This window comes from Lissotriton helveticus, chromosome 5_1 (assembly GCF_964261635.1).
Source record: "Lissotriton helveticus chromosome 5_1, aLisHel1.1, whole genome shotgun sequence".
Lineage (NCBI taxonomy): Eukaryota > Metazoa > Chordata > Amphibia > Caudata > Salamandridae > Lissotriton > Lissotriton helveticus.
This window is the reverse complement of record NC_136065.1, coordinates 370,275,796-370,288,896: the sequence shown is the minus strand read 5'-3', so window position 1 is coordinate 370,288,896 and position 13,101 is coordinate 370,275,796. Positions and strand designations below refer to the sequence as shown.

Sequence of the window (13,101 nt, the reverse complement as noted above, 5' to 3'; positions counted from 1 at the left end):
CAAGCACTCTGCCTTCAGGATTGTCAAGGCCTGCCATAGGAGTGACTGATAGGAGATCTGTGTGCCCATTTTAGGGTTAGATATAGGAATACTATATCTAAAGCAAAGGGTGATTACACCACCTTGCCCCAGCTGTCGTGCAGCCAGTTGTGTCAGATTTGGATGGCCAGCCAGGGGTGGCATAATACATGCTGCAGCCCCTGGTAGGCCCTGGGTACACCTATGCCCTGGGTACCTAAGGTACACTGTACAGGGACTGATAAGGTGACTCAGTATCCAATTTAGATATGTACCTAAGGTACATGGAATCATTTTACAGAGAGAGCAGTAGGCCTGGGGTCCTGAATAGCAGGGCCCCAGGTCAACTAATTCAGAAAACCAGCAAAACACCAGGCAAAAAGTTGAGGGCAACCATAGTCAGGGATCTACCTTCCTACAGTTTCATCCTTGCTTCATGCTCTCTTCTCTGAGGGGAAGTCAATCTCCTCTGGGGAGAATTCCTTCTCCTCTGAGAAGAGGCATTAGAGTGCAGAGATCTATTGGAGTCCCTAGAAGGAGATCTATCTCCCCTAACTCCAAGGTTAGGCCTCATTAGGGTCAGTACTGGGGGTCCCCCAGATCCTTCCCTAAGTAGGTCTAAATTGGCCCTAGTAAGTCTGCTGACTAGCTCAGGCCTATTGTCTGCCTCATCCCCAGAGAGTTCCTCTTCTTCCTCCTCCTCAACTGCATTTTCAGTATCAAGGAGGTCTGGATCACCAAGGGTACCCTCTAAGGCTGGCATACTCCCATCTGTATGAGAAGCTTTCCTAGCATCATATGTCTCTAAGAGACCTAACAGAAAGGGAATGGTGGGGTTAGACCCCTGTTTCAATTTCCTGGAGGTACACAAGTGTCTCAACTCCTGGAAACTGAGAGCTGCATTTCTTGAGATGACCTGTGGAGGGTCACTAGCCACTAGGGGAGTCTCTGAAGACTCTCCATGGGTAGACATGCTTCTAGTGTGGTGTAAGTGATGCACCTACCTACACTATGGGTTTACCTACTGATCCCTTGCTAGAGTTGTAGTTTAGGGTGTGCTAAGCCCTATGACACTACAACAGCTGGTTCAGTAGAACTCAGAGTATTCTAAGTTAAGTTATATGTACCTATGTACCTATGTGATCTTTCAAATGATATTCTTAGGATATGTGTGTGGTAAAACAACAGCAAGCTCAAATCCCAACCGCTGCCCACCAATGTGAGAAGTTGGCCTGATATGCAGTGCTCACTATTCTAGTGATCACTATGTATCATTCCAAACGACCCTTATTGATGATTGGTTGTAAGTCAACCTGATAGACCAGCTATCCTAGTAGCATGGACAAGAGCAGTCTTTAGGCTAAACTCTAGAGGGCGTGTTAAGCCAGCTGTTTACCACCACATTTACCCTTTGAACACCAAGTGAAAGGACACCACACAAGTTGTTATGAAAATAAAAGTATATTTATTTATAACAGTACTACCCTGAACTCTTTATGAGTCAGGGAGCTAAGCACAACACAAAACTCTTAAGAAAATACTTAAAGTCGCACAATTTACACAAATGCCCGAGGGGCACGAAAAACCATATACTACAAAAGTGGAATGCGAATTACTAGCAGGTAAGTAACTATTCTCAGAGGCTTTGGGATCGCTAGGACTAGACTACTGAACCTTTAGATTACGAGCAGGAGGCCTAGGGAGATCGGGTGCAGAGTGTGCACTCTCACGCGGGATGCGGAACAAAGTCTATGGAGGCTAGTAAATGCAAAGTTAGTGTTATCGGACGAATCCAACTAGGTAGAGCTGAAACGAAAAGGGATCTGGACACTTAGATAGTTAAGCTATGCTGGAGCACCGAAATGCTTAGGTTACCTAGCCCAGGGGCTGCGGCTGCATAGGGTTCAAAAGACGTCGGGAATCCTCGTTGCAGTCTATGGAGCCTGAAAGAAGTAGTTGCTGTCAGGCGACCAGTGTTGAAGTTCGATGATATCCAAGCCTGGATCGATATCGATGGAGACCTGTAAGCAGAGGGGACCAAGTTCTGAATCACTAGCCAGTGATTAGATGGGCACCAGGATGGCACCGGGCGAAGTCACCTCGACCAGGTGAGTGGGCGACGCTGGACTCTGCAGTCTCTCGGACCAGGAGGCGTTGTCGGCGACCAGGATGGAGGTGCGAGCTGTCCCACGGTGGTATCTGCTGTCGACGTCGCTGGACCCAGGATTGGGGCAAAAAGTCTTGGCAAATGCAAGCCCACGCGGTGGACTCAAAATGGCGTCTGGAGTGGACCAGGAGGGTCCGGGGTGCTCCTCTGTTGGAGGGGAGCAAGGGCCAGTCTGGAGCAACCAGACCAGCGGTGTTGTCGTCGTGGTTCGTCGTCAGAAGGGCCACTAGCCAACGGGCAAGTGTCCTGGACAACGCGGTGAGCAGCAAAGAGCAGAAGGGCCACACGCAGATCTGGTGGATGCTGGAGGGCTGGACTTCGGTGCTGGAGCTGCTCAGGGTTGGGGCTTCTCAAACCCCAAAGCACTCACTCAAGGGTCCCTCGGTGGTCGTGCTGGGCAAGCGTCGTGCAGTCTTGAAGATGGCCGGTCCCTCGAGGTCTCGTCACACCCACGAATCTCAGCGTGGCTGATGATGCAGGTAGAGGTCAGAGGTGCCAGGGAAGCCGGTTCTCGTCGAGCTGGGCAGTCTTGATCCGGAGGAGAGACTTACAGCAAACCGCGATGCGTGGTTGGTGCCTGCTGCTGCAGGGTGACTACTCCTTAGTCACAAGGGAGAAATCTTAGGAAGAAGTCTTGAGTTCCTTTCGTAGAAAGTAGTTTCAGGATTCAAAGATGATCTAATTTGGAAGGGGGCCTGCTCCTACCTTTATCCTGAGAAAAGGGGCTGGCACGCGACTAAGTCCTGCCCTATGGGTGGGACTAGGAGGGGGGTGGTTACACCCCTCTCCTTTGTCCGGTCTCTCCCCAGCTCAGGGGCTGGGGTGCCCCAGGAACTGGTTTGAGCCGGCATATGCACAGTGAGCACCGGGGTGCCACTTGAAGTCACCTTTCTCTATAGCCCTGCCTACCTGGGATACACAAAACCCTGTCTGGGATGGTGCTAGCACCGCCCCTGAAAGGAAACCCTTTGTCCAAGCACTCCTCGCTGGAAGGACTCCCAGCAGCAGGAGGTCAGACTTGTGTCTCGGTGGCAGCATCCATTTTGTGGAGCTGAGGCTATTACCAACTTTAACCGGGGTTACAGGCTACCAACATGTCTTCTCCCTCTAGAGGGGTGGAATGCTACCCCCGTCGCCAGAACTGGCGAGGGGGTAGTATTCCAAAGCGTATGACACCTTACACGACATGTTTAGATAATGTCAGACCAAAGTTACCATAACCGCGAGGATTATAAGGCACTTAAGAGTATATGGTCTGACGCTATCATGGAAACGGCTAAGGGATAGATCCCGAAAGCCGCAGACAGGCTCAGCTCATGCCAGAGCACCATCTCACACGATTCCAAGCACTCTGCCTTCGGGATTGTTAAGGCCTGCCATAGGAGTGACTGATAGGAGATCTGTGTGCCCATTTTCAGTTTAGATATAGGTATACTATATCTAGAGCAGGGGTGATTACACCTCCTTGCCCCCAGCTGTCAAGCAGCCAGTTGTGTCTGTTTAGTTAGTCAGCCCAGGGGTGGCATAATACATGCTGCAGCCCCTGGGAGACTTCTGGGTGCACCTCTGCCCTGGGTACAGGGACTTGGAGAGGGCCCAGTGCCAATTCAGTACCTGGGTACAATTTGGAATAGAGAGAATAGCTAGGCTGTGGGTCTGATTAGCAGGCCCACAGCCAGGGAAAGTCGTAAACCAGTGAAGCAAAAAGCAAAAATCTGGGTGATCATAGGATTGCAGACCCTACTCTCCTACATTCTGCTTAAACAACAATACCTCTGGTGCCAGCCAGGAACCGTGAATCCAGCTCACTCTGCACCCGCTGAGCCCAGCCTGTGCCTGTGTGGACAAAGACCCTGAGGACGTCCCCCCGTCTCGATGACCCAGACAACTCCTGCAGCCTCAGAACCAGGGACCCCCCCAACCGCGACCAGCAGAGGGTAAGATTTCCCGACGCCAAAAGACACCCCTGCACCCGGCGCCCACCGGTGCCCAACTCCAGGGTCTGCCTCTCATTGGATAACATTGGGCCTAACTACCTCTGCACCCAGCTGCCCCTGTGCCGCGGAGGGTGTACCAAGTGTACCTACTTCACCCTGGGAGACCCCTGAGTCTATGCCCAGAACCTTAACTCTGCCAGTCGAGTACTTACCGAAAAGCCAATAACTCACTTTCCTTCCATCGGCTAATATTTACTGGTTTCACTTGGAAATTCTTCTAAGTGTGGAGTTTTGGAACTTTAAAATATTCACCTAAAATCAGCCGAACAATGAATTCCGATTTACTCACCTGTAATCAGGAGAGACCTCAGTGCTGCACCGTTTAGCCCAGCACCAACCCTTAATAGTAATTTTAACTGTACTTACCAACAACCTGAACTTTCTTCCATAGGAAACCATTGACTGTTTTTCTGTGAAATTTCTTCTGTGCCGATTTTTGCAAACTATAAATATTCTTTAAAAATCGTACCCACTATCAAAACGTAATTGCTTACCCATTTTAGATAGAGGGCCCAGTGCTGAACCTAGGAGTCCAGTACTGGATTACAAAAGTAAAGTGAACATACTTTACCTGCAAATTGAATTTCGTTCCATAGGACAACATTGGTAATTTCAACTGAAAAAGTTTTTGTGTCAACTTTTAAAATACAATAATATTCCTTAAAAATCACTACTGTAACCAAATCGCTTTTACTTAACTGTTTACAGCTCATGTCCCGGGACTGAATCTAGAATCCAGTCCTGTGGTTGGAAAAGTAATCCACAAAGTAACTAATTGCATTAGACTAGAAATTCCCATTGAACTCAATGTTGCATTGTATTTGAACAACAAACTGTAACTATAGCATTCAAAAAGTCTATTGCCTATTTTCAAAAGTATTTAACTAAAGTAACACATCCTGAGAATGTATATTTTGATACCTTGTTGGTTCTAAAAATAAAACTATCTTTTGATACAAAACAATTGGACTAGAGTTCAGTTCTTGAGTGTGTGAGACCATTTGCTGACTGAGTGTGTACAACAAATGCTTTACACTGTCCTCTGATACTGCCTTACTGCTCGACCAAGCTACCACTTTAGAGATTAAGGTTATATCTAACTTTAGCCTCTGCCTAACATCTGGGGACTGGGGACTCTATACACACTGTACCTTATTTTGGTCCAGTATATATAGAGCCACTTTCCTACATCCTCACCCTCCTCTGGTTGCCAATCTGGCCTGTCTGGAACACCAGGGTAGAACAGAGGTGTACGAGTTACCTTCGGTAACGATGTATCTGGTAGAGACGATTCTAGCCGCAGATTCCTTAATGTAGAATTACCCCCAGGCGTAAGACTGGATCCGGTAAACTCTTTTTTGCCACAGCATCCCTGCGCGCCGAGGGGACGGCATCACGCTACCCCGCCCAGGCGTCGTCCGCGTACGTGACGTCAGCGAGGTCACATAAGTCCCACCCCGGAGCGCCTACGTCAGTTTTCAATGGAGAACTTTTCCGCGCCATAATGCAGAGCCATCAGACACCACCATAAGGAGCAGTGTCAACACTGCAGCACCCAAAGGAAGGGAAAGAAGAAAGAACAAAGCACAGCCTTGAGCAGCCACCCTGCCAGCATGGAGACAGTTCTCCTCCCCCTCCCGAGGAAAGAAACATATATAAAATGTCATGACAACATGTAGCAGGAGTATAACTCCAACCAAGAACAACAAAGGGGACCCAGTACCAAGACAAACAGGGAACAACAAAACTCCAAGGCAACCCCAGCACAGAGTGTGACAGGGCCCCAAGGAGCAAGGGCAAGGCATGGCCAGAAGACCCCAACCCAGAGGTTAGCAGAGGAGCCATAACCCCTAGTAACAAGAGGGAGGGAGGGAGGGGAGGGATTAGAGTAAAGGCAAGCCTCAACCCCGGAGCAACCAGAGCAGAGGGGCACAGGAGTACCCATAGACCCAACCTCCAAAGTGCCAAAGAGGAGGAAAGGAACAAGAACACAACAAATGATCTTGTCAAAAGACCGAAAGAATGCACTCACAGAAGACCTAGCCACCCACTGGGAGGCGAGACCAGAAGCCAAAGGTCCTCGCAGAACGGGGAGGAAGGGCGGGCCGTGAAGGAATCTGCGGCTAGAATCGTCTCTACCAGATACATCGTTACCGAAGGTAAGTAACTCGTACATCCGATAGAGACTACTAGCCGCAGATTCCTTAACGTAGAATAGATACCCTAGCCATACCCACGGGGAAGGAGGGTCTGCGAAAGGACCTCACCAGTCTGGACCTAACAGAAGATCCCACAGGGGACCAGTCCAACGGACAGGGCGAGGAGTCCCGTCCCCCAGGCAAGGGGAAACCCACAAGCCGAACACCACCCACCCCCAGAGGGGAAAGGGAAAAGAAAAGAGAAAGAAGGTCCGTTCACCCTCAACAGAGGAAACAAGGGCAAGGCCAGGGAGGGCCGAAGCACCACACGTCCCTTTAAGGCGACAGAACCTCCAGGCAACGCCAAGCCAAGGAGAAAGAAGGAGACGAGGGAAAAGGAGACGAGGGAAAAGAAGACAAGTCCACCACAGTCGGAAGTCAACAGACAAGACAGAGCGGCGCCGGCAGCAATAAGCAGCCGGAAGCAGAAAGAACAGCCCGTGTACCCCCGGATGGCCGGGCAGGTTACTCCAGAAGGAAAGGAAAAACGCAAAACCATCACAGCCTCCAGGACAGGAGCATGAAGGCGAGGGAATGCCCGGACACTCCACCACTGCCAAACCAGCAAGGGAGTTGCAACAGTAACATACATAAACACCATGGAGATCAGAGGCCCGAAGGCGACCACAACTCCCTAGTACAGCGCAAGCTATATAACAGCTACCACTACCCCACATAGGGTACGTTAAGTCCCAAGATATGGGAACCTTCTTTGGAAGAAACTTTCGCCGCAGAGGCCACCCAAATGAGCCACGGGAAAAACAACCCCCGCAGAAGGCTTGTGAAGCAGCTTAAGAGAACAGAAGGCCTAATCTCAGGGTCAATCTGTGCAAATAACTCAAACAAAAACACACTGTCAACAAGGGCCGTCCAGCAGCCAACAAAGCCAGTCTCCGCAAGGAGGCTCGAGTGGCCATAAACACACAGAACAACAAGGGAGACTAGCGCAAAAGGAGGTCCAAGAACCAGATCAACCCACCAGTCATTGAGGGGGAGAAGAAGGAGGACAAAGCCTCGCCAAGAACCTCTGGATGGCCGAGTCTGCCGGGGCATGGAATAATAGTGCCATCGAAGGGAAGATCAACCAGCCGTTCCCTAATATTTTCCGGAAACACACTGTCTAGAAGCCAAGCATGGCGGCGAAGGGCAACCGAAAAGGCCATGGCACGACCCAGCACCTCCGATATGTCCAGAGCAGAGCGAAGAATAAACGCCGCTAGCTCCCAGCCATCTAACACATGGTGCCGCAAGTCAACCTGATCAGACTGTTGTGAAGTAGCGGACTCCAAGGACTCGGCTGAGTCCCCCAAACAAGAGGTGGCCCTAGCCAACACACATAAGGTGTTAAGGGCCCTAAGAGCAGCGCTGGCCGAGGCAAACATGTTGCATCTCCAAGAATCCAGCCAGCAGGCCTCCCGGGACGGTGGAACCAACAGCGGCAGAGAGGAAAAGGCAGTCCGGCAGAGGGGTGGAGGGAAAGACACGCCGGGTCAAGCGGTGGAGGAAGGTGCCAGTGCAGGAGGTGTTGGGACACCGGGTCCCCTGTGGCGGGACGCCCCCAAGTCCCCATCAGGGAAGAAAGGCGCGAAGCCTCAAAGGGAAGCAACAGCTCCTTCCCACGAGAGCCCTGGTGGAGAACCTCCAGAAGATGATCTGCAGGGAAATGAGCAACTGGATCACCCATGCGCAAAATACCCACAGCCGTGGACACAGCGCAAGCAAAGGCCGCACCTGCCTCCGTAGGGCCCCATGGTGGGGAAAGCAGCTCCTCTGTGGGTGACGGCTGCAAAACTAAGGCGGCCGTCCCCAAAGCCAAGCGGGGCGGGCAAAGGCCAGACCTGAAAAGTAGAAGGAGGGACCGAGGAGTGGGGAACCTGCCGCTCCTGCGGCGAAAACGGCGGCCTCGGGAATGGCAAGGAGCTGCCTTTGGTTGACACCAGGGAAAAAGCCACCATGCGGCGGCCCGTCTCCGGTGAGGACAAGACCAGCAGGCATCCATCCTCCGGAGAAGAGGGAGAGTCCGTAGACGAGTCTGCGACTCTACGTCCATCGGGCGCTGTAGAGTCCGCAGCTTGAGGCAGGACGTCATCAACGTCCGGTGCCAAAGGAGACGCCGGACAGGCCTCTCCCATGTCACACAGCGCCGGGGACCTGAGCTGATCCGGAGCCGAAGTAGCCAAGGGACGGCGCCGGAATGGAGCGGAATCGACCTCCAACGAGGCAGCCGCCTGCGTGGAGGGACGAGAGGGACCTGGGGAGTGACAAGGAGCCCTCAGCCAGCCTCGACCCAGAATAGGACGTAGGGGGTCCGCCGACCCATGTGGCGCCGCCAAGGTCGACCCGACCTCCGACGAGGAAGCCGCCTGCGCGGAGAGACGAGGGGGACCCGGAGGGGGACGAGGAGTCCCCTTCCAGCCTCGACTCATAGCGGGATGAGGGGGGGGGGTCCGCCGACCTCTGTGGCACCTCCCGGGCCAGCGGCTGCCGGCGCCGCAGCGGCATCACCTCAGCTGTAGACAAGGCCGCCGCCTGTCCAGAGGGCTGAGGGGGGTTCGGGATGCGACCCGAGCCCAGGCGACCTCCCTCGACACCACAGGGTATCCCGCAGGAGTTTGCGGCGAAGCAGAGGTGCCGTAGTCCGAAGGAGGGACCCCCGAAGGGCCGCACCCCAACGGCACCACATCCTCCAAACCTGGAGCCGAACCAGCCGGCGCCAGGGCTGGAGCCGCAGGTGACGCCGCGGAGGGCCCAGCACAGTACAAGGGATCCGCCGATCTCCCAGGAGGGGAAGGAGGAGGAGAAGCCAGCGAGGCCTGTAAAGCCACCGCATATGTCTCCATCTGGGCTCTCGATGCCCCCTCACCGGGAAACGGTGGATAGGAGGACAAGACGCGCGGCCGCATCACCCGCGGAGAGCCCACGCCCCCGGGGCCAAACTGCGACACTTACCCATCAGGGAACGACGCTCGTGTGGCATAGGAGAGGGATGAGGACGACGACTGCGGCAGCCGCTTCGAAAACCTTCCGCCGAAGCTGAGCGAGGGGAAGAAGCAGACCTGGAGAGACGTGCCGAGAGATGTTTCATCCGGCGCTCGCTCCGCGACTTCGGCTTCAACTGTTGGCACGTCTCACAATCAGTGGAGCCGTGATCTTCCCCCAGACACCACATACAAATGAGGTGAGGCTCCATCGCCGAGATAAGGCGTCCACACGACGTGCAAGACTTAAAGCCCGAAGGCATTCACACACTGTTCCACACAGATAACACAAAAGTGAAAGACCAAGGGGCCCATACAGGCCCGGAGCATCGACCGGATCCGTATTGCACGCGAAGGAAAAAACGGACGTAGTCGCGCCGGGGTGGGACTTACGCCACGTACGCGGATGACGCCTGGGCGGAGTCGCGTGATGCCGTCCGTCGCTCCCCACCCCCACCCCCACCCCCCCGGGCGCGCAGGGATGCTGTTGCAAAAAAGAGTTTTCCGGATCTGGTCTATCGCCTGGGGTAATTCTACATTAAGGAATCTGCGGCTAGTAGTCTCTATCAGATACAAAGGTACTGCTAGGCGCCGGCTGGCGACACCATAGGCGTTAGCTGCGGACATGCTGACGGTGGAATCTGGCCCGGGGAGGCGTTACAATGTCTGGATCCAAGGGTACCCTGTGATGCCAGGGCCGGAGCTGATGATGTCGAAGGCCCAGGGCCCCCAGACGAGTCCCCGGCAGGCAGAAACCGGCTGCTTAAAGATGGAATGCATCGCTCCGTAGAAACTCCAAAGCTGGGCAGGGCTCGCTCCGGCTCCCGGAAAGAGAGGCAAGCTCTGAGTGGACCCTTCAGGCTCCTCACAGGGAAAAGCGGAACGGGCACCGTCTGCATCCCTCATTGCGTTGGCTGATGGACGGGGAGAAGTTTAAGAGCAACGATGCTTCTTCGACTTCTTCTTGTGCTTCGACTTACCTGAGGAGTGTGAAGACTTCGAGGACGAGTGGTGGTAACTCCGCGACTGGTTCCTCTACCTCCCACCTCACCGGAACCTCGAACGGCGCAGAGCAGACTACTGGGCCTCGAAAAGCTTTCCGGACCGCTCCCGCAAAGACTTCGGATTCATGGTCTGGCAGTCTGAGCACGACTTGGGATCATGGTCGCTGTCCAGGCACCAAAGGCACACGTGGTGCAGGTCCGTAACCGCCATAAGCTTGCGGCAGGTGTCGCAAGCTTTGAAGCTGGGCCGAGGGTGACTGGACATGCGTGCCAATAGACTCAAAAAACGGTGTTGACAAAAGTCGCATAACTGTCAGAAAATGACTGGAGATACCACTCTCTCCGGATCTACACTGGCTGGCGCGGAAAAATAAAGAACTGACGTCAGCGTACGAGGGCGGCGTTTAAGTAGCTACTGCGATGTCATCCCGGCGACCTGGACACCAACGACGAACGCGGAGCTGACAGACGCCACCTTTCGACGCGTAGGGGTACTGCTGACGAAAAATTCTACGGATACAGTCTGACGCCTGGGGGGTAATTCTACAGGTAAGGAATCTATAATTGTCTCTTTCAGATATGTGTTTCTTCATTGAAAGGGTATTAATATAACAAAAAGGCTCTATATTTAGGCATACGAATTAAAGTGTCCCAAAATGTTTGAATGCTTAAAAGTCATGACAAAGTGCAGAAGCTCTTTAGGTGCCAGTAGAAATCTATGCATCTCTTATGCCACCCCTACTGTGTGTGTACTGAAAAAAGGTCCTGGGTCAATGCTAACCAATACATGGCATCATATGTCTACTAGTCACAGCATAGGGCACTGCAACTCTACATATACTATATGACTGTCTTGCTGGTCTACATATAATAAAATAAGTAGCAAATAATTCTACCAGTGACTTTACAGTGCTTTCAGGATTAGGAGACTGGCCTGTAGGTTTACATATACAGTTATCATGTCTTATAGTTTAACAAGAACGTTTACAGTGCTTCTAGGGTCAGAGAGAATAATATGTTTGGACACTGAGGCAGCACCCTTTACCTTCAGAGTAACCAACAAATCAACTGAACAGGTAAACAATGTTTTGAAGGTATGCTACTCACTTGTAGATATTGGAATTTGGGTGTTTCGTCAGGCTATGGTTTTGAGTTCGCAGAATCTCCACGGCCTTTTGAGAATATTCCTTAAACTGAAAAAAAGGAAACAGTCAGAAAAAAGATCCTCCTCCTGACAACGGCCACTACCCTTCTACATGCCACCCCACTACTATCACCCAAGATGGCGTATGCAACTTAGTCCAACACATGAAGCTGGCTCTCTCATACAGTGAACCACTACCACAGCCCATTCCATGCCATACACAGCTTGCCAGGCGGCAAACTACAAGGTTCAAACTCCACTACCACACGCTTCTAGATGAACTTTTTGTCAGAGAGTTTAAACACTTTAGCCATAGTGTGTAAACCAAGAGGTGCAAGCCCTCCATCCACAAACAAAAGCAAATACATCAATTTCCCCATCAAAGGCCAACAAATGCATCCCTTACAATAGCTAACTGAAACGAGTCAATGTTAATTCTGAAATCTAAGTTCTGCAGGAACATCGCCCCCCAAAAAACAGAAGAAACAGAGAACTGAGTTGATAAAGGCTATGACCCAAACACCTTTGCAACAAGTCATCTGGCTTACCCTCCGCCACAGAACATTTATAATAAGCACCATCCAACTATCACATTCCACATCTTATTCTACCTTTATATCCTAAGCACCGGTATTATCATTACCAAGTTTTACTTCCACACAATCCTAGGCCTCCAAGTGCACCTCTTCCTCACAAGCCAATGAGGTAACACCTCTGGAACTACTTAGCTCAGACCACCACCTGCAGCCTCTGCCACATAATACCACAAGTTGATGGGTAAATGGGCCATTCATCTAACAAAGTATTCCAGTGCAGGATAAAACCACATCATTTTCTACATGACACTTCTGGAGCAATTCTATTACTTACCAAAGGAAACACATTTTTAAGACAGGACATAATAGTAACAAGAGGAACAGTGAAAGTACACCCATATTTGGCATTTGATTTGGTCATTTATATGCACTAATAGCACTAAACAACAACACCTGGAGACACAATGACACCATGTTACATAATCTTTAGTAACAACATTATGACACAGAGAGACATCAGTGAGATCCATTGCCAAGACAATTGAAATACACACAACTGGTACACATAATAACAGGATACCATGGTGTTGTTCCCAATGGCAAAAAGTAAGCTACACATTGTCAAATCACTGTGATCCCACAAAGTAATGGTACTGTAAGATTCAAGTATTCAAGATAAAACAATGCAGTAGAGTATGCAAGGAATGCAAGTCATTGATTGCTCTTAGCACAGACTATCACTGACACATGAATGCAGGTTCATGGAGAGGAGAAAATGCCAAAAAGATGTATGTCCAACTCATTCTCACAAGGATCCTAACATGTACAACTTTTTGCACTCTAAAGTGAGTTGCACATAACGAAAACAGAGCGAAGGCAGGGCTTAATTTGTGCTCTTGCTTAAGGGTGATAGTTAACAGTAATTTCTGCAGAAAAGGGGTTATTTTTCATCATCAGACACTGACACAGTGAAAGCAAGGAAGACAAAATGAGAAACGAGGAGGAAGAAAAATAGAGAATTGGTGCTAAATGTTGAAAATCTGGATGAAAAATAACTTG

The 13,101-nt window shown here is 51.2% G+C and overlaps 1 protein-coding gene across 11 annotated transcripts in view; it reads right to left on the bottom strand.

The window, feature by feature from the left end:
- Window positions 1-13,101, bottom strand: part of UBR4 (ubiquitin protein ligase E3 component n-recognin 4) — a 2,329,353-nt gene that overhangs the window by 436,156 nt on the left and 1,880,096 nt on the right. For all 11 annotated transcript variants that reach the window (XM_078642504.1, XM_078642505.1, XM_078642507.1 and 8 more), the window contains one exon: window positions 11,470-11,555. In XM_078642504.1, coding sequence (XP_078498630.1) covers window positions 11,470-11,555 — 86 coding nt within the window. The remainder of the gene's footprint in view (window positions 1-11,469; window positions 11,556-13,101) is intronic.